Here is a 22,450-nt window from a genome sequence, read left to right on the forward strand (position 1 = left end):
TCTGTCATTTCATGTTCTTTCTCTCTCAATTAAAAAAAAAAAAAGAGCAAAGCAGCGCAGCTCAGAGGAGCTGCATCCACATTCACTCTGCAGTGAAATGCAGCTTTTCCTAACGAGATATTAAATATTGTCTCAACTAGATCCTCATTAACAGCCAGGATCCTGATTTATGACTAGCTCAACCATACCTATGCATTAACTCCAGGGTGAACGATCCTATTGCCTTTAACTTATATGTTTAAGATCTACACAAGTAATGAGAAATCTCAGTGATGTAATTACGAAGGAGAGCAATGTGGCATCTGTGCTTTCCGCCCTGAAGTCAACAGAGGCTGGGAAGAGCCCAAATCAGAGTCAGAGAACACATCTAACTATGGACTGGAAGAGTCACTTATGTGACTAGAAAAGCAAATGAATGAGGTTCCAGAGCCAGTTTCCTGGTTGGGGTTGTTGCATTTTTTTATTGAAGTCTAGCAAATATACAGAAAAGTGCCCATATCCTAAGTGCACAGTCTAGAGCCAGTTTTAATGGCGAAATCTTTCCAACTTGCAGAGTAAAGCTAGACCCCCTGCACACTAACTTTCCCAATGTTAATTAAAAAATGGAAAACTATCGTAATTAACTTTATGAATCAATTATAATCCTAAAACCTGCTAAGAATAGGAGGGGAAAAAGAGAGAAAGAGATACAGTTAGAGAGAAAGACAGAGAAAAAGGGAATATATAGGTTAATATCAATTGGTTATTTATTAAAAATTCAAAATAAAAATAATACAAATTTCTACATTTTACTGAGCACTGAATAGATGTCACTTCCTAGTAAGGCTTACATACATTGCCTTATTTAATCCTAAGGCTACCCATGGGGTAGGTATCATTATTCTCCTGTTACAGAGGAGAAAACAAAAGCGCTGAAGTTAAGTACCTAGAGCCCATTGTCACATTGTAAATAAAGCTGAGATTAAAATTAAATTCTTATTCCAAAATCCTGGCTCTTCATCACCATTTTCGATTAACAAATAGAATTTAAGGAACTATTTATCAAAATGTACTACCACCTAATAGGATTTTTTTCCACAAATGCAAAGAGAGTTTACGGACTATTTTCAGAAAAATCTAATATATTCAATCCTATAAACACAGCAAGTCAGAAAGGTCACATAGCTAAAAGAGATACTTGAAGTCACTGCAAAATTCAAAATCCCTTCTTCCTTAGAAATGTTTAAAAATTGGAAATATGATATTAAGACAATATATCTCATAGCATACTTAAATTATGCCCTCTAAAATCGGGCATAAAATAAAGATGCTTATAATCTACACTATTATTCTTCTCTGGCCTGAAAATTCTGGCCAATTTTGTAAGATAGAAATCATAAATAAGAGGTTTAATTTTTTTTTTAAAAGGAAAAATATATGATTGCTTGCACCTAAAACTCTTAGTTCTCTAGAAAACCTAGAGAATTAACTGAAAACCTATTAGTAGTCACACGGCAGTTCAAGAAAAAGATTGGATGCAAGATAAACATACAAAAATCAATAGCTTTCCTGTAGATCAGTGATAACCAGCTAGAAAATATAATGGGAAATACTGGGAAAACTCAATAGGTTTCTGTTTTTCAATCATTATCTGTAGTAGAAGTCAACGATCCTTTTGAGGGGGGTAGGGGTTCTTTTTAGTATATCTATTTTTTAAAGTTGCAATAATAGTTGTGATTTTTATAAGGTCAGACATTACTTCTCTTCAGTAAATGACTTTGTTCCTCTAGAAGAAAAGGAAAGATCCGATAATGGTTCAGTACCATTGCTGAAATCATAGTGCAAAATTCTTGCCTTATCAAGTACCCATTTAAAAATTACTGAAATAGTTATAGCAACAACATTTTGTAAATGAGGATCCCAGAATCCTTCCTGAAGTTTAGAAAAAAGTATGTACTGGGCTTTGTTTAGCTCAGTACAGTAGCCATTTTTTTGTCCTGTGGAGGACAACTTCCTAAAGCAAGACCATTTGGGCCCCTCAGGTGGTGAGTTTCAAACTTTTTAAAAGCTTTTCTTTTTAATCATGCAAAGACAACATTCTCATTTTTCCATCAACAGGAGTTCCTTGATGCAAAATTACCGCGCTTTTATATTGTTTTACTGTAGCCCTGCATTAGTGCTAATTGAAAACTCTAGGATAAACAGAGAGGCAGTTCCTAAAGCAAATGCTTTAAAAGAAACCTGAATGTTCAAATATTACTTTCAGCTGCACATCTTTGCAGGCACCTCGTTAGAGACCAGAGTAATGAAATCTCAATGTCTCCCATTAGTTAATTAGCACCTTTGCATCTTAAGTACTAGAAGTGTTACAGTGTTAATCACCTACAAGTCCGCTCTCAAAAACCAGTGGCTGCTTATGTTTTTTTTCGTATGCATGGGTTTACACAACCCTTAAAAAAACCAACCTATAAAATAGTCTTCCATGTGCATAGGCTAAATGTTACAAAATGTAGTGTTTAACAGCTAAAGGTGAGTGCAAGTCAACTAGTGCCCCTGTATTGATCTCTTATTTCTCCCAACACTTTTCTTCTAATCCTCTCCATAATTACATGAACTGCTAGAGCTTTCCTGAAGCTGTCAATGCCTCCTGCATCCATTTTCAAATGGCCAGCAGAGAAGCTGTCTGGGCACTAGATCAAACCATCAATGTTCCCTACTCAGGGCAATCGACAATCCTCTTGAAGTCTCCTGGCACTTCTGTCAAGAGCCTCTAGGGTTCTTCAAAACTCTCCCCCCTCAGAAGAGAGCAAGGAGGGTGGAGGCAGCAGAAAGGTACTGACCCATTCTTTTAACATGCTAATTGGCCTGGGGGCTGCTTCAGTCAGTGCCAAGCTGGACACTTCAAAAGGAAACTGTTTTTCAAAGTGGAGATGTCTTTTTCAAACACTTAAAACTGAAAACAAATGAATCTAAGCATCAAGGTCACAGTGCAATGTGAAGGAGGATGGCCAAATAGAAATGGGACAGCGATATACACAAAGGTGGCCTTTGCATTAATTAATTGATAGTAACAGAAAGTTTGAAAGATACTTTAAACTTCTACGGCCTGTGTGTCCAACATGAACAATTAAGATATAACCTATTGAGTAGCTTACATTAATCCTTAGGAGAAAAATTAACACTGATATAATTAAACTGATATTAATTAATGTAAATTTAAATTTACATTCAATTAAAATTAATAGCATACTGATGAATGCTTGGACATCTCTATAAATGGTGAAAATGGGAATAAAATTGTTTGTTTAATTATACCTCTAATTGGCAACACACCATGAAGGCTAGACTGAAAAAAAAAAAAAAATGGAGGGTGGGTAAGAGCGCCACTATTAAAGGATCTTTGTCTACCGCCTTTGTTATCAGTTTATTATTTCATCCATGAAACACACAGTACAGATAAGACTACAAGACATAATTAAGTGTGTAAAGATTGCAAAGTATTGTTAAGTTGGTAAAATTAATTCATCAAACGTGATGATTTGCTCAGTTTTCAGGTCATGTATTTCTGGGGATATAGTGTTAGTTGTGAACGGTTATTAACAGAAAAAGCTATATAAAAGAGGCAGCAGCTCTGGTAATGAAGAAGCCGCTGTGGAAGGCAAGAGCTGGGAAACTCAGCGTCTCAAATCAGGGAAGTTTTTAAGGACAAAAGCCCATGAGAAAAGCACTCCTTACTGAGCTGCGTCTTAACTAATCATGAGTTTGGCCCATATTTACCTGCCATGGTATTATGAGAGGAAATCAGTATTCTGTTAACCTCTGACCCCTCGGATCTGCAGCAGACAAAGGACCAATCTGGAGGCCTGGGAGAACATCGCCAAATGTCAAACAGCAGGGAAGCGATTGTTACGGAGGAAACAGTTGGCTTGGGCGCAGCCAGCTTCACTGGGGCAAACTGCTATTCACAGAAACAAGCCATGAAGAGATAACGCCACAGAATATGAACCAAATGGAACCTTTTTTTGCCTTGCTTCTAAATTGTTAGCTTTATGGGACTTCATGCTGAACAGTATGAAAAAAATCCAATTTGCTCTGAAGCGCATTAGTCTGTCTAACATCCTAATTATTGTTTACATTGCCATTTGCCTTCTATTAAGAATTGAATAATTACCCAGCACTTCATAGTTTAAAAATACAAGCAAACAGGATTATCTGGGTAATTAAGAAACTGTACCATAGCTTTGTACTGCTGTGGAAAATATCTGTACACGTAGGGGAAATGATAATTATCAATCGACTTAACTTCAAATGGTATTTTCAGGATTTTGAGCAATTGGAGATCTGTGACTTATTAAGAAAAGGTTAGTAAGATCACCTTTGAGAAGTGTGGGTCTGTTTAAATCCATTCTTAGAAATAAGAGCCAGATAAGCAGCTGAATTTTCTCATCCACTAATGACACGAGAGAATATACCAAGTACAGAGCCTTCTGCTGTTCTTTAAGCCCAATAATCCATCCCAAATGGACTTTGAACAGCATCACCAAATTTTGTCAGGCCACGTGGAGCTACACCAAAGCGCTTCTACATTTAGATGTTGTTTTAGCTGACCCAGTCCTTCCACCTAATTACACTGCAAAGTCTGGCTATTCTGCCCTGTGAATCAGTTCGAACTCAAAACTAATTGAACTTCAAAAACACTTCATGCCCAGTCCTCTTCTTCTAGTTTATAGACTACATATGATCACGGCCTTCTGAAGACAGTGCTGTTCTCAAGCAGAAAGTGAAGTCTGTCGGGTTAAATATAAGTGTGCTCGCATTACCATTCTAAAGGAATAAAGCAAAGGTTAAGTAAATTTGGAGACACTGGGTGGGATGGGAAGACAGGAATTCAAAAGGCAATATTCAACCCGAAGCGAATATACATATAAGAATAAGGAACAGAATTAGAGTCACTACGCCTTTGAAAGATATTTATCTGGGACATAAGTGAAAATAAGAGATTTTAATCATGATTCTAGGCATGAAGATGGTTGTGTCCATTCATAGATGAAGGACACTAACACAATGAAAATACCGATGGTGATTTGTACATTATACGCTTTCAGTATCTATTTGCTGAATGAGTGAATAGGTTCCAGCCCACTAGTGACCTAAAGCCTATTTTTGGAATTTCCTGAGATCTTACCAAATCTTTCTCCAAGAGTTTTATCTTTTACTTGACAATTTTTTAAGCCCTTTGTTGGACCACTTCTAAACATTCCTAGCATAATCTGAATAGTGCCATCTCCTCCCTCCTCAGAAAGAACAGCAAGATTCCAGCTGAAACTGTCACTAAACAGACAAGCCAAGGGATTCACCAAGACTAGGTTCCTTTCCAAAGGTCACAATAAAATGAGCAACGGGACCGTGGGTTGTTTTGTAAGGGGCAAGGGGCCCCGGGGAGTGACAACCAGCCACACTGGGTCGGGGGGAGCGGGGAGGGTGTGGAGTTGTGTACAAAAAGGGCCCTGTGCAAATACCCCACTCTCCGCCTACACCCCCAATCTCTGGAAGCATTCAAATCAAAACCGAATTAATTTGCATGGTGTCTAAATCATTGGGTTCTGCATCAACAGGAGATTTTGGCTGGAGCTTCCAAAGGAAGCCCTCTAGCCTTTGTGAAAGGGGGAAATGGGTGTGCTGTTTTGCATGAGGGCGCATACAGAATATGCAAATGAGGAATCTGCGGCCTGCAAAAGCAACCCTAGGCGGACAGCTGACGACCCGCATTCACGCAGAAAACGCTCCGTGTCTCCAAAGGGAGTCGTGTCTCCAAAGGGAGTCGTCACCGGTACCAACCCGATTGTTTCCCCAGAAGCCAAAATAGACTCTGAATATTCATAAAATGTCCATTTAGTCATGGGACGATTAATTACTCTCCAGATCATGGGACCCAGTGACCTCACATGCTCTCCTCCCCCAAAAGCAGCTCAGAGGTACCAGCTGGAAGGGGACACAGTGAGAAAGGTTTTAGGCCCTAAATGAAAAAGATACAGTCTCTCAGGGTCCAGGGGCCAGCTGAGGCCTTCTTTAATCATGCCTTCTCACAAGCACAGTAAAACTTAAGAGAGCACTGAGGCATGTTATTGGACACAGATAAACCGTTTTTAAAAAGCTAAGGGCTACAAATTACTGCCTAATTTTACAGAAACATCTAAAGGGTTGAATAAATGTCATTCTTCTAAGCTACCTAAATCTCCCAGATTCTGAAAGTTTCCAGAGCTTTCTTATTTTACTTTAAAGTGTCTACAGAAGACAGTACACTCTCTGTACCTGCCAGAAAAACAAAAAGCTGATGGACCAGTGCAGCGGTTCTCAAACTTTTTGGTCTCATGACCCTTTTACACACTCTTAAAAAAACTGAGGATGCCAAAGTGCTTTTGTTTATGTGGGTTAAAGCTAACAATATTTACCATTAGAAATTGAAACGGAGAGGAATTTATTTAAAAGTATCGATAATAAACCCATTACATGTTAACACAAATAATATGTTTTAATGAAAAAAATTACTATATTTTATAAAACAAAATTAGTGAGAAGAGTGACATCGTTAACGCCTGGCTTAACAGGACAGCTGGATTCTCATACTTGCTTCTCTATTCAGTTTGATGAGATGAGCTATCACATATCAGGTAGCCTCTGGAAAACTCCATTCATGAGAAAAGGGGAGGGAAAAGGCGAATGACATATTAGTATTAAAGTTTTGACCTTGCAGACCACATGAAAGGGTCTTGGGGAACCCAGCTGGAACACACTTTGAGAATCACTGCAGTAGGCTGGAGAACAGAGGATTTGATCAATGCAGATAAGAACAGCCATTTCATACCATCCCCTACCTTTGCATATGTCACCACTGTCCTCACCCCACGCCCCCCGCCAAAAAAATCTACTTCAAACCCTAAACCGGTTTCCATTGTTGGACAGACAGTGACCTAATAGCCCATACTGTCACCATATTTCTATCGAACAACAATAAAATTAACAATAACATTTTCCACTTCATTAGTGCTTAATCATTCTGGGCACTGTGCTAAACCCTTTGTACATGCATGCTTAGATGTGTGTATCATACATAATAACATACCATTGTCAGCAATTTGCAGAGGTAAACTTGAGGTTAGGGAGGTTAAGTTAGTGACCATGATTGCACACCTGGTAAAGTAGCACACCTGGAAACTAAACTCAAGTCTCAAACTTCAAAGGCAGGTCTTAGCCATTTTGTGCTAGTAACTATGTTAACTCATGGGCTGCAGAGATTTTTGAACATTCAGATCATAGAGATGGTTCATAAACATGATGAAAATAGTTAAGACCCAACTGAAGTAGGAATTACAAAAAAGGACCTCATTAATACACTAGTCACATGCAAAGATTCTGATATATCATGTTGACTCCATGAAACATTACTCCACCAAATAAATGTTTAATATGAAACAGGCCACAATACCTTATGCATTTATTTATTCATTCATTCAATGAACATTTAATGAGACTCCACTATGTTCCTTAATTGTCAGTGGTGTTACTTGTCTGGTTATCCTAGACTGACCTCCACATACATGCTCATGGTCAAGAAGTTTTACTAAATTCACTTCTCCAAGATAAAGCCAGAAAAATAACAAAGCAAGGTTAATCCAACTTTTTAAAAAATGTACATGTATGATTTACAAATTAAAGTGTTTGTTTAAAAATATTACCAGGAAAAACTAAGACACCCTAACTATAAACCAACAGGGAAAAAAATTAAAGTATGATATATTCATACTACAGAATATTAATTATCAATCATGAAGGATGAAAAAAAGTTATATTCTCTAATATGGAATGATGTCCATGACAAATAGTCAAGCATCTTAAAAACAAGATGACAAGAAGGTGATTCCATTTCTATAATTTTTTAAAATACATGAATATAGATATATTTGCATTATCTGCCAAATCATAAAGAGTGGTAACTCAGAAATAAGTTGGGAGTAAAAGAGTTTGAAGCATACAGTTCTTTGGTAATGTTAAATTCATTAATTAAATGCAAAAAAAAATTGCCCCCAAAAAACCTAAGTATTAAAATTCAATGATGTGAAAGTCAAACATGTATCACGACCACCTCTGTTTCACGCTGTAGTAACTGAAAAGCCATTTAATCTGTCTTTCTCCTAAAGACTCAAGTCTTAACAGAATAATTATGTCTTAATTCATTTTTGAAAAGTACAAGGAAGTTCAGTCAGATTAAAATAAATCATCAAATCTTAAATACCGGATTCAAAAATCCCTAACTGAGGTAATTCCTACGTGGTGCTTTGGTGAATCCAAAATAGAGACCATTGCCTGATTCACACTCACAAAAGAAGCCTGGTCACACGTAGAAGGGAAAATAAAAAAGTATAACAGAAAAAGGACAATAATTAAACCCTGCTCTTCTCAGATGTAAAGAATCATGTCTTTCAATGATCACAGCCATGCTTCAAAGCCAGAGATAAAAGCAGCCATGTGACTTAAGCAATTGATTCTTAAAGACATGATTCAAAGGTAGAAGAAAAATTTCAGAAGTGGAAAGGATATAACAGTATCTCTCTGAACTATATTTTAAACGCTTCCTTTCCAGTACTGCATTCTCCTATGGTCCTTCTATAATATATTAGGAAAACAAAGTAATAATTTTTGTTTAAACACAGCCCTCTCCCTCTTTTCAGAGCACAAATATGAAATATTTCTATTTTACAGCCATCAAAGCATTTCTCTATCGTTCTTTCTCAAAAGAGCTTTTAATAAGAATAAGATACCTTTTGCTGATATGAAGGTATCATATATGTAATGATATATAGGTCCTAGATATATAGGACCCCAAACAATTTACAGCAAAATTACGTATTTAAGCAAGGTTTAATTCCTACCTAGCTTAATTTTGTCACAGTTGCGATTATTTGGCCTTAAGTGACTCCAGAAGAATGTTCTCTTTTCATTAGTATTATTTTTATACATGCTCTCTGAAAATATTGCTTATTAATCTTTCACAAAGAGTAAATCTGTGACTTCCCTTTCATTTTCCAGCTCTTTAATTAAGCAAAAAAATAAGTTAATAAAGAATCTTTTCCTCTCTTCCTCCTGCTTAATATTTCCGAGGTAATAAAACAACCCTGTAAAACATCTGGAACATTCCCTCCTGGGGGGGAGGGGGTATGTGTAGGGGGAGGGGGGACACGTCTGAGGAGGATTTTGTTTCCTTTTTCCTACTAACTAGAACAGTTACTTATCCGCTGCACCCAATCACTAGGCAAGTTCAAACTTCTGACAACACCAGGCAGACATTCTCCTGGAGAAGACAGATGAGTGGCTACACTCTTTTTTGTCCTGCTGAGACAGAGCCAAATCATTTCAGAAAATGGTATTGCAGAGCAGAATGAACTTGCAGCTGCTTCAGAGGGCATGCCTGCCATCACCCCGCCGCTCTTGACACTTTTGACACGGCTCCTCACCTCCGTCTGCATTTGCATGTACTGCTTGGAGGTAAGAACTCCAAGAGGAAGTGTAGTCCTGTCCCCAAGGTCCCTTGAGGACTCCAGCCCGATGACCAGGGTTAGATGCAAACAACAGCACACCCCAGGCCCCCACCCGCCCTGGCCATTTTTGCCCAAGGATCTTTTGTCAAACATTTAAGATCTTAATCAATCTTCACTCTGACCTCCCAGACCCCAAGGAAGATGGATGAGGAAGTAGGTGACCTTTCACCTGTTCTTCTATTTGTCCTGCCACAGCAGACCCATTGAAAAGACAATTGGGGAGGAACCTGCTGCCAGAGTTCTGAAGACTTGCCCATTCTCCTTTATATCCTTTCTTAAGCTCCCTTTACGCCCTGGTCTTTCTTGTCCCACTTCCAAATCACTTTTCTTTCACTCAGAAGAAAGTTCTCTTTCCTGTAGGGGAGGGGAAAAAAATGACACTCTCCAAATATCATTTTCAAATGAATGTTATTCTTTGTTAGGGCAAAGGCAATGCTTCCTATCTTTGTCCTTGACTTCTAAGAGTGGTTGGAAGATGGACTTCCCTTTTACCATTTTAACTCGACACCCTTAAAATTCAACAGCTATGACCTTGGTAAGAGCTGAGTGATAAAGGAAATGTTAGCATTAACATCAGATTAATGCTTTATGATCTAAAAGGTGATTTTTACCAATTTTACATCACTGTGTCCTCATAGCAAGTCTCTAAGCTAAGTACAATTATTATCAACCCATTTTATAGATGAACAAACCAAGGCTCAGAGGGCTTAAGAAACATGCTCAAGGTCTTGCAGCTAAGTGACCAAACTGAGACACATTTCCTTGTGTCGATGTTCTTTCTGCTCTTCCTAGATAATCCTGATACTCCAGTAATGATGGCACGGATGGAGGAAACCATTTTCATTACTCTTAATATGTTTACAGTCTTGAGTTATCCCTAAAAATTCTCACTCAAATTTGGAATTTAAGAATTCTTGTCATTCAAGTTTTTTCTTCCTCCCTAAATTCATCAGAGATTCTTACCTGGTAGTCTTAAATACAAGCAAAGTGCAAGGTTTTGTGCAAAAAGTGTCTTCTTGAAAGATTTAATCATTTTACAAGTAGCAAAGAAAATACCTGGGTAGCAAGAGTGCAGAGAACAAAGATTCTCAAAAAGCTTAATCAACCTTCCCCTTCCATTAAATATCTCACCTTGTGTTAGGGACAGTTTGCTCAGAAATGGACTGGACCTAAATCATGAAGTCTCACCCTTTCCATGGACCACATGATGATGAACTGGATTCCCAAGGTTATTTCCATAAAGCCAACCACTACCATGTTCAATTGCCTTTACATTCACTTCCCCCTCCATCTTTTTCTCTTTTCCTTCTAATTTGGGTTGTAAAAATGTCAAGGAGTCTCACGGTGCAGCAATGTATGAGTTACTGGGCTCTGTGACAATTGGAAATCAATGACATTAGATACAGAGAAATGTACTAATGCCAGAAGCATGAACATTTGATCAAGAAATGGAAGACAATGTGTGTGTGTGTGTTTTTAAATATATATAAGAATCTTGAAATGTAAAGATGTGCAAGTCCTGTCTTACAAAATTCAAAAAAGGCAGAATAATTTACTCTAAAATGTGATGCAAGGTCACTGCCCTATTCGTTTCACTCTTCCTGCTATGATGATTGTAATTTCAGTGCCAGCAACAATGCACTCACATATTTTCTAATGTTAATACCAGAATCTACTTCAGGGTTTCCATTTGGTACAGCTTAGCTAGTAGTTGCCAAGTCAAGAGTTAACAAAACGGCAAGAAATCAACCTTTGTAAAAACAAAACAAAACAAAAAAAACCTTGAAATTCCAACCTTTAAATTTTCAAGTTCACAAGTTTACCTTTTGACTCTAGGTCAACAGAAAAGGTTGCCAGCCTTTATTTTGTTTTACTTTTCAATGCAATTAAAAGACAGTCATTGTTAGCTATGCCTAGAAATAACTATAGCAGATCAAGAATGACACTTATGAACTCTGAAAGGAGAAATGCGTAACTCTATGACACCAAACTACTCCACATGCAACTTTCTTTAGGTTATAACTGTTGATTTCCAATCAGTCAAGTGGATTGCTCCATAGTTAATCCCACCCTGTCATTAAGATGGTTGAAATGCCAGACAAATTGTTTGGCAGTCAGTTATTTCGGGCTCTTTAATCGCCAAATCAGATGAACCATGTGGCAATGTAGTCTACAGTTCAACAATCACCCTGAGAAAAGATTAATCTGATCTGTTCCAGAGATGGGACCAAGAGTTACACGCTTTAGTAGTAATCATAATAAGACTGGCAGCAGCAGACTATTAATAACCACTGAAAGTAAATACCAAGCAAAAATAAAAATCTCGGAATAGCTGCTTTTTTTTTAAGCCTTAATCCACACATGGCATGAGCAATCCATATAAACGTGGATTACTCCCAGCCCTGCCTCAAACACAAAGCTGCTATAAAGAAAACAAGTTTGCAAACTCCCCAGAAAGGCGAAATAAGGGAAGAGGGAATTGCAGACACAGAACTTTAGGTGAGAGGAAAAAAAAAAGTCACCTTAGTAATATGATAAATAGTAATTAACATGATAAAAAAAATCTGGATTTCTTCAGAAACTCAATAATCAAAATGGATTACAGTTTACTATTGCCTCTGACCACAGATCGAATAAGACTCTTCCTAGCTCTTTATCACATCCTCAGGGAAATCAAGGTCTTTCATCAAGATTCATTTCACTTGGAAACCCTATCAATGGGCGCTCAGTGAAACATAAGGCACTTGAAACCTTGTCACTCCACTTCGCTGGGCCATGTCTACACTGGTCCACAAGGCAGGAAAAACTGGACTTTCCTCACACAGCTCAATTTTAATCAGCAGGAGGAAACTGGAACAACGAATCCTAATTCCACATTTAAATCATTCATGTACACATCCATACGAGGAGAGATGTTTACCGACAGGAGAACCATGGTTCGAAAATGTGTCGGCCCTCTTTAAGTAAGGATCAATCAAGGCCTTTCTTCAGCTTGTTCATTTACATTTCAGAGGGCACATCAAGCCGGTGCAGATCTGAGTGCCTGTTAGCAAATGTGTCTGGCCTTCTGCTGATTACAGCAGCACCATTTATTTTGTCAGTATTAGAATCGTCTTAGCTTTGCCACCTGGAGCTGTAGCACTTACTCATTAGACCCCTCTGTCCCACCACATCCCACAGGGGCTGCTAATTACTGGCTTTACTCCATTTAGTCTCATCTCTGATTCAATTATGTGCACTAAGCCCTAATGAAAAGTACAAGATGGCTCTCCTTACCTTGGCATTCTCCATTCCGCTCTTCATGCCCGGCATGGCATAGGCAGTTGCCAATGGGTACCAGCCATTCACCATCTGCCCCGCAGTACATTTTTGGCACATCCTTCTCTTCTGAGTTGTTGACACAGGAGCCTCGAACTTCCACCAGGGAAGACGTATCGGCCCCTGTGATGGTGTCTGGAAACTGAGCCAGATTGCGAACGGTGAGCGGACACTTCTTGTAGAACACTCGGACCGAAACCAAGGCGATGCAGGCCCCTACATCCTGAAACGCCAGATAGAACCCCTTTTTGCTCAATGGCCCTACATCCCGGATTTCCGTGTTCAGCTTCATGATTCGGTCGCCAATGTCCACCTGGGTGAAGCTCTCGTCGGCGGCGATGGTGTCAATTTTGGCAAACTGGCTCTCTCGGATGAAACGCTCCTTGTCGTTGTCTGATTCATAGTAGTACAGGTTAAACGTCTCCTTGCAAGTGCCCATGACACCCGGAAGACTGTTGCAGTCCCTCAAGGTGAACTTGATCTCAATGTACACCCTCTGAGCCCCTTCTCGGGTGATCCAATCAGTTCGCAGCCAATTATTCTGGCTGGGCTCCATCACGTTGCACACTTGGTAGGTTCGGATTGGCGTATTTTTTTCATCCATAATACTCACTTCCTCCCACTGCAAAGATCCAAAGGAAATGTATCGATTACAAAAATTTCATCATACAGTGATTTATCAGTTCTATTTTACCCTCATAGGACAGAGATGATTTTTGTTGCAATAAGAAAGAAAGCTACCTAGCACTAATTCCTCACCAAGATGATATTATATTGGGAAAGTATTTTAATTTTCACTCTTTTGCCTCAGATCCAGAGGTTTTGCCGGATTGCTTGCTTTTGAGTTCTCAGCAGTTGCTCGTTCGTGGTGGTCTAACAACCTCAAATTCACCTATTACAACTGCTACAATTTCAAGTGACAACAGTTCAAACTTACTCATAAATGAAAAAACTAGGGTATGTATTGTTTCAACAACTGAGCAGAGACCTGCAAATTAAGAGCAGGAAGTGCAGCGTCTGCCAAAGGAAGACAATTATCAGTCAATTAGTGGCGCTCCTGTCAGAACTTTGCTCTCTAATACCTAAAAAAAAATGTCTATTTTTTTTTTTTTTTTTGGCGATGCCACTACTCTTTAAAGGGGTAAAGAAAATCTCACCATTCTGGTTTTGGTAATCCTGGGAAGATAGAGAGTAAACTTTATGGTTGGATTTCTCAAATACACTGTCATTTATAATGGTAGAACACTTTTCAAGAACATGTATTCAGTCAAAAAGTTTGTATACTGTTCTTATTTTTAAAACAAAGTAAACACGAATGCACACGTGCATTGCTTCTAAATAGTCTGTGGATATTGAGAATAAAATAGTAAGTGGTATTTATGAGTGAAAGCCCAAGAAAATTAAAGAAGGATAGTAGGGTTTTCTTTCAATCTACTTCCTAACATAGAGATTCTCATAGTGGGATAATCTGAGTTCAGCAAAATTCACTTGTGACTAGCGTTGTAGTTTCATTCTTGCTGTGGCTTTTAAAATAATCCTAAAAGCAGCAAGATAATTTGGGGCTCCTACCAGACTGATAGGCGGCCTCCAATTCTTCATTAATATCTACAGTAATGCCTTTATATAGATCTGGTATAAATCAGCCTAAGTATCTAACACATGAATATAATTAGAAGAAAAAACGTAGTTTAAAAAAAATTCATATTCTATAATAGCTATACTTAAAGCTCCATTCAAGCCAATGAAGTACATAGAATCATAACATATCTTTTAACAGGTTTCCCATCTGTGCATTGGAAAACTATTAATGGATGGAAATGTTACTATGTGAAGGGCCATAATGCATAAAATTCTGTATCCCTTTCATCTGCCACCATTACGAAAGTTTTAGAACTGGGAGAGTTAAGTGCCCTGTGGTGATTAAAATTTCTTTTTATCCACTAAGCAATAAATCACCAGTAATTTACTTATTTGGGGGAAATTCATGTAAATCCAAAAATAGATCCCCACCTTCAAAAAAACCTACTCAGCATGCTTCTCATCTCAGAACAAAGGAAATATGGAAAAACACATTTATCAATGTAAATGAAAGCACATAGGGATATCTCCACAGTTCATACACATAATTCAGGTCTAATTCGAATTTTCCAGGCTGAACTTAATTGTCTAAACACATTGATCAATTCAGCAGAACAACGACAAATCTCCCCTTAGTTTTGCATTTTACAATCAGTGTCAGAAACTCAGTATACTCCTTTAAATGAACACTGCCAAGAAATTAGGTTTTTGCTACAATGTTGCCATCAGAAACCATCACTTTCCATTATTTTCATGTTCTGCTTAGCTGTTCTGATGGAAAAATGAAAGAACAGTGAGTACAATTCATTTTTGACCTGGTGGTATTGTCAAATAAGGTTTCTTTTTCTTTTTAAAAATAACAACAACAACAAACAAATATATGTCATTATTGGTCAAAATTATAATCTCAAATTTCCAGCCAAGAAAGATGTGAACTGTTCTAACAATAAGTAGAGATTTCAGAATAATCAAAAGATTCAAATATGCTTTTACACTCAGAAAGACTTTTTTAAAGCCAATCCACCCCCTACTTGTTAGATATCCAATTTACCCCTTCATTCTAGGCCCAAAAAAGTCTTGTTTATTACAAAATCTAGAAATTAATTAAACTTTATAATTTGGCACAATTTCTCAATGGCTACTATGTATTTTGGAAGGACTAATTCTATTATACACAAATAAAATTTCATTTCTTATGTTTCATAATAATATTTAAAACATTACACACATGGTATTTAAGGAAAGGGAAGGAGTACATTCTATATTCAGAAGTCCACATTCTGCCCATAAAAGGTTCTGGGTTGTGTACAGTCAGCTATGCACAGTATTTTTTTTTTTTTTTAAGGGACATGAAGACAACCAAAAGAAGTTTTGTGTCTAGAAAAAGTGGCCAGGTGCTCTTTCAACATTTCTCTGGGAGCTGGGGTGGGGGGAGGGAGATGTCTGTAGCATATTAAGTTGCAATAAAAGCTTCCCAGAAACTAGATAGACCATGAACTGTACTTGAAAATGTGTTACTCCTTGCTTTTCAATAGGTCACATGTATATTTAGTGTAACAAGTCAGGTCCAAAATCATACTAGATGTATCCTCTCTTCAAACTTGGGAACAGCCAGTAAGAAAAATAAGGCTCATTAATTTTTTTAATGCAAGTACTGATACCTTCCATCCTCAGTTTTGCCAGCAGTTCGAATACATTCAGCCTACAGAGCAATACCTCTGGTGTAGCATGGGAAAGCCTCCTTGAATCAATGACCTTTCCAGGGTATAGGATTAACAAGAGTCTGACTCTCACAAGATAAAGCTGTACCTTTCTTCGCATTCAAAGGATGAGGGCAATTGCCTGCAATCAGCGGTGAATACAGCCTGTCTACACTGCCAGAGACCTGCCAATCACTCTCTCTCCCTTTAAAAAAAAATGGTTTTGAGGGCAGACTAGAATTTTTCAGCAGAGATCCAACCAACTGCAGTCAAGTTCAGGCAGAAAAACAGGAAGGCAGGACAATCTCCATTTTATTTCAAATGGATGACAAGACTTGCTTTGGAAAAAGCCTAAAATTTTCCATTCTTGCCTTGTCTTATTTTTGAAGCCCACTTCTATAACAGTTTCTATGAATCTTTATTTTTTTCAATCCTTTATTGTTTATTCAATGGCCAGGTGTGAAGCGCCATACTGGGTGCTGGCATTACAATTTTTGCCTGATAAAGACTCCTAATCTTTCACCCCCATTGCTTTTAATCGAATGACTCAGTCATAGAGACTATCAAGCCTGTAAAGGTAGGATGATATGCTTAATTTTTAAAGGATTTGAGAGTTTCAATCTGGCAGATGCCAGAGTTACACATTGTACTGATTTCTTTCCAGAGCTGATTCATTCTGACCTATTATTAAGGGGGGAGGATGGGGTAGGAGAATGTGGCTATTAACCTAATTCTATTCTCATGGCAAATTCAAGAAGAAATGAACAGTGACGCACTCTCTCATACTCTATAATCCAGCCTCCCCAATCTCCAAAGATCCAAGATTCCAAATACTTTAACTTTCACATTTAGTAACAACAATGCCAAACTTGGGGCTTTCTTTTTTTTTTTTTCTGCATAGATGTTGCCCTTGATACAAGTTCGTAAGGCTTTCTCTCAGCGTGCAAGTGAAAAGCAGCTGATTTAAGATTGTCATAGCAAGTTACAGAGCCCCCGCTGCTCACACACAGAACTAAACCTGCTCCTGGTACAATTAGAAATGTTCTCTCCCTGGTATTTTTATTTATTCATTTTCCTCCTCTGGAAATAGAACAATTGCTCTAAAATTAACCCTGTCAGGACTTCATGGCTATCACAGCAATAGGCATAAATTCTAATTTGGTCCCCAGATCATATTTCTTGTTGGTGTTTTAGTCTTAAATAGGCATCTAAGGCAATGCCTCCACCAATCTCCTAGTTCTGAAACCCCTTTTTGCCCTTTTGGATTCCAGTTCTTCCATAACAGAGCTATCCAAAGGGAGTATAGGATTTCTCCAACAAAGCGTAATTCACTTCATAGGCCATGGCGGAAATCTGACCCCCGGCCACAATCAACAAGAATCACGCCATTAGGACTCTCAGAAAGTTGCTAATCACTCCTTTTTACCCTGTGGATCAGAGAGCAATTCGGAACTTACCCCTCCTTCCAGAGGGCTTGCTATCCACCCAAGTTCTCCTTGAACAGATCTGGAATCCAGTAAGGTAACTGCAAAAAAACAAAGAAAAATAGATTAATTTCCAATTGCAAAAAGCCAATACTACAAAAAACCATTTGCCTGAGCGTTTCCATATGTGCCGAGGGTGTGCATATCCAACTCTGATCAAAACCTAAACCCGGTCTCACTTATGTAAATAATCATTACTCACTCGATCTTCTCCCCTCTTCAAATCTGCAGGTTCTTATTTATTTAACTTGCTTAGCATTTAAAATTCCATCCCAGGACTCAGTTGATTCTTTTTCTAAAAAGGATGAATTGAGAATCTCAAGTACAATTCAAAAAATAAATATATCTATGTAGGGCAGTTACACTCCCAAGCAAAATCTGCATTCATCTCTGTCTGGTATCTACTAGAGTTATTTGTTTTTGCAAGTTTCAGATGACCGCATAACTCATCATCATGGTGACAGAGCCACAAGTGAATTCTATCAGAGAGTACTCAAAAGGGTCATGAAAAGGCTCTCTCCCCTACCTTTTTTTCCTCCACCACCAAATAAATAGGCCCTGGATGTGGTATCCGCCGCTTTTTTAAATATCAAAGTTTCAGAAGGGGGAAATGGCAGACGTGTGGAATTAGAATGCAAATACACTTAAGTATTCTCTTTGGCCTTTTTGAAGACAATCGGAGACTCCTTCCCCCAAGAGGAAATCACTGGTTTAAATTTTAGTTATGGAGGACTGCCTAATAGATTTAGTATGCTTGTGCGACACCTAAGAGTATGCACCCAAGCTTGGGGGAACCGGGAGGGCGGCTATACAGCGGTCGCACCCCGCCCACGCTGGAACAGACCTAGGCACCGAGAACATTGAAAACGACGCAATGAATTCCTAAACTCTCCACATTGTCTTTCCCACCGAGATCTGCAGGCCTGGGGGTCGAAAGGCCCATCTCAAAGGAACCACTGGGTTATTAATTTGATCAGGGAGGCTGGCTCTTCAGGCTGGGGGAGGGGTGGGAAATGGGAAACCTTCATCCTTGGCTCCTGCGCACCCCAACTCTCAGTCTCGCCCCCCGGCCCCTGAATTCTGCCCACCTCTCCTCTCATTTCACCCCGACGTCAAAGTAGTTAAAAATGAGCCTCTTTCTCCTGATTTTCCCGAGAAGCCTGAATTCCTAGCGTCTGTTAATTATTTTAAAATGTAGAGCCTTCCCTGGGCCGCTCCCGCCCGGAGTTGCGCCCCCCCCTCCTCCTTCTCTCCTCTCGGTCCCTAGAGAAAAGCCCGCTACATCCATTTGGATTTATGTAAGGTGGATTAGGGACACAAAGGGAACAATAAGACCCAATTTACAAAAAAAGGAAGGGAGTAGAAAGGGAGGGTAAAAGGGAGAAAAGAAAACGTGATGGGAATAAAAAGCAACAAAATGAATTAATTTTTAAGGGGGAGGAGAGGTCGGAGAGGGGGTGACCCCCCTCCTTTCTACATCAGCCTACAGCTCCATCAGCGCCTTTTTTGTCTAGGGCTCCCAAGTTTTGCTCCCAAAAGAAAAAACAAGGGGAAAAAAGGAAAAAAATCTCTGCGTTTGGTGCAGAGAGGTCTTGGGGACGTCCTAACAAGAGTGCGAAGTAGTCAGGAGAACGGGGGATCCACGATCCCGCTCAGAGGAACGACCCCGGGGACCGAGGGGCAGCAGGGACCGAGATGGCCCACGTCGGTAGGAGAGAGGAGATCGAAAGGGTGACACAGCGCCTCTTTCCTCCCAAGCCTTGTCTGCCGGCAGGTGTGTGAATCTCTGGGAGCTTGCGTCTGGCGAGCTCTTGGTACCGCCTGCCCAGCCAAGGCTAAGTTGGTTTTTGGCTCCCTCCTTCGGAACAGGGAAAATGATAGATTGTAGGGGGATGGATGCACGGATCCTGGAGAGGTGGACGGACGGATGGATGGACGGACGGACGGACGGACGGACGGATGGATGGAGGAGGGTGGGGAGGTGAAGGAGTCGGCGAGCCAGTTGCGCGCAGGCTCGAGCGCGAGCATCGCCGGAACATACGCGCACACAATCGGGGCACTCGAGCACAGGCACACAATTGTCCGCGTCGACGCGGGCACCCGCGCACCCACAGACACCCATATGCGTGCGCGCGCATACACACACGCACACGCAACTAGCCTTTCTCTGAGATCATCAGAAACTAAATGATCAACCCCCATCTCCCCGACACAGACACAGACACACACACAGACACACACACAGAGCCCTCCAGCACGTCCAAACAGACGCGCATAAAACTGAGCACCCACACTGATCCAGTTGGTCCGGCACGTTCCCTCCAAACTAACCCGGTGTACAGTTCTAGGGGCAAAAAGCTAAAACTCGAGTACGTTCAGCTTGCCGGCGGGTTCCCAAGGTCTGCGGGGTGACATGAGGAGCTTGGGGTCCCCTAGGCCAGCAATCGCACCCCGACGGCGCGGGGCCCGGCGGGGAGAAAGGTGTCTGACGCCGGGTGCTAGCAATCAGGTCACCAGCGACCGGCGAGCGGCGCCACGACCGCTGCGCGGCGGAAGCCCGGCAGCCAGGTCCCGGGAAGCGCAGGGCTCGGGAAACTTTGCAGAAAACCAGAGCTCGCAAGGCTTTCGCAAGAACCCGAGAGCACACCATACCCTCAAGGAGCTAGCTCCAGGCTTCCGTTCCCCCTCTACCTGGGCTGAGTGGGTAAGTGGCGGTAGAAATAGGTCCACAAAATTTATTTATTTATTTGTTTTCTTGGCGTTGTCTCCCGTGCATCCCCTCGGGGCACCTCGGGCTGCCCTCGCCGGTGGATGCCGATAAACTTTGTCCTTTCGCTACAAACTTGGGCAACCTCGCCACACGCACAGGTCACCGCCCCGAGGCAGGCTGCCCGGCCGCTCCCCGCCTTCCCTTCGCGGTTCCCCTCGCCCCAGCCCCCTTTCTCCGGAGTCAAGGCGACCGCTCGCGCCGGGATCCCCCTGCACCCTCCGGACTCGCGCTCCCGGGGACCATTCACCCGCCGATCTTCGCCTCTCTGTCCCACACCGCAGAAAGGCCGCCCCATTCTTACCTTCATTCGCGGGATACACCCTGGAACCGGTGACAGCGTCGCAAATCCCAAACAGAAACGAAAAGAGGAGGAAATAAAAAATCCCAGCCATGGTTCGCCGGTGCTAACGCTGCTCCTGCCGCTTCTATCCCAGTGGAATAAATGCTTAAGTTAGGAGTGCAGCAGGCTGAAGACATTGCCAAGGGGGTGGGCCCTGCCCGTGACGTGAACCCGCCAGTCCGGGGCCCGCAGCCAATAGTAGCTCAGAAAGGGTTGCCTGGCCCCGCCCCCGATGATCAGAGCCCGCCCCGATGCCCCGCCCCCTCTGGGCTCGGCTGGGCGCTTGGTCTCCCCGGGATTAAGGGGACGAGTTCTGCCGCGTCCCTCCCCTGCTGGAGTGAGGCAGCGGGTCCCCTGATCGCATCTCAGCGGTCCAGCCCCTGGACGGCGGAAGGAGCTTCGAAAAACTCTGAATTGGTTGGGGGAAGTGCGAGGAAAGGTTGGGAACCCCCTCTTTACGCCTCGGGCGGTTTGAGATGGAGGAAAATGCTCTTTTATTGCAATAAAAAAAAGTATCAAGTTGACCTGCCTCTTTGCTGTTGCTCTTTTCTGAGGGTCGAAGTGTTGGCGTCCCGCGCGCCCCGACTCGGGCTACATGTTCACTCCTGCGCGCGGCCGCGGCCACTCTCTGCTACCTGGCCCCTGGCCCCGTTTTGTGTCTTTGTGGTGCATCTCCATATGAAATGCTCTTTGGGGAGAGTTTTGTGGCTTGATTACTGCTTTTCTTCCCAGGCTCCCAGCTGCCTGGAGAGCGATACCTAATCAGTCCCCAACGTCGAGTGCAGCCCTCGGCCCGTCTCCAGAGACTGAACGAAAGACTTTCTAGCAACGGAGAAGCCCCCTCAGGCCCCATCTCCGCGCTCAGCCGTGGAGGGAAAGGCGCTTCCACCTCCCCGGCCCCGGGACAGGACTCCCCACCCCGGCAAGGCGCCCCGAGATGGCCTTGGCTGCCAGGAACCAACTGTGTGTTCCCCGTGGGGAGTCCCTGGAACCGGGCCTAGCAAGTTCGGGGCCAGGGGGGTAGAAGCGAAGAGCTGAAGTGGAAGTGCGGGGACCTGCCGCAAACCCGAGCTCGGGGGCTGCCCGGAGCGGTTGCTGCCGCCCTGCGCTCCCGTCGCTCCCCTGCGCTGGTCCGGACAGCTCTCGCCGCCCCAGGAGACGGTGGTGAGCGACAGGACCCGCAGAAATCCGCGCATCCGCCCCCGCCGAGGTGCTGCGGGTGTCACTGTGGGCCTCCTGGGGACCCAGGCAGCACTGGGCCCTGGTTTGTCCCCCGATGCCCCGGACGCGGGCGCAGCCAACTGAGCGCTGCCCAGAGACCGCAACGCAGCAGGCGGCCCGGGGCGCGGCCCCCGACGTGACTCGGTGAATTTCTCCGGACGTTTGAAGACGCCCTGATTCCTGACGAGGTCTCCCTCCTTCCCTCCTCCCAAACCGCCCCTCTTCTGGCTCCCCACGGGGTAGGACCGGGTTTTCCTCCCGGGCCTTGGTCCCAGTGGGAAGGCGACCGCGGGGAGATGGAAGCGCCTTTGCCTCTCCGGCGGCAGCTCATCGTGAACCAACCCCGCCACCTGCCGGCCTGAAAAGGGAGTGCGAGGCCCGCGCGGAAGGGCGAGCGGACAAAGCCCGCACCACGCAGTCCGCAGAGAGTAGGTGTGTCCGTGGGGTATCTTTTCATCCACCCG

The 22,450-nt window shown here is 42.2% G+C and overlaps 1 protein-coding gene across 8 annotated transcripts in view; it reads right to left on the bottom strand.

The window, feature by feature from the left end:
• The window catches only part of EPHA4 (EPH receptor A4), a 143,282-nt gene extending 122,411 nt beyond the window's left edge, over window positions 1-20,871 (bottom strand). For 3 of the 8 annotated variants that reach the window (XR_005020643.1, XM_036858299.1, XM_036858296.1), the window contains exons 1-3: window positions 20,727-20,859; window positions 17,629-17,696; window positions 12,852-13,515 (exon numbers count right to left, since the gene is read on the bottom strand). Coding sequence is in view for 6 of the 8 variants with exons in the window: in XM_036858299.1 (XP_036714194.1) it covers window positions 12,852-13,515; window positions 17,629-17,696; window positions 20,727-20,817 (823 nt within the window). In the remaining 2 variants the exon portion in view is untranslated. Of the gene's footprint in view, window positions 1-6,514; window positions 6,666-8,750; window positions 10,947-12,851; window positions 13,516-17,628; window positions 17,697-20,726 lie in introns of those variants that run through there. The other 5 variants (XM_036858300.1, XM_036858297.1, XM_036858295.1 and 2 more) reach the window with 5 other exon arrangements.
• Between the last annotated feature and the right edge of the window lie 1,579 nt (window positions 20,872-22,450).

The sequence above is a fragment of the Balaenoptera musculus genome, chromosome 7, assembly GCF_009873245.2.
Source record: "Balaenoptera musculus isolate JJ_BM4_2016_0621 chromosome 7, mBalMus1.pri.v3, whole genome shotgun sequence".
Taxonomy (NCBI): domain Eukaryota; kingdom Metazoa; phylum Chordata; class Mammalia; order Artiodactyla; family Balaenopteridae; genus Balaenoptera; species Balaenoptera musculus.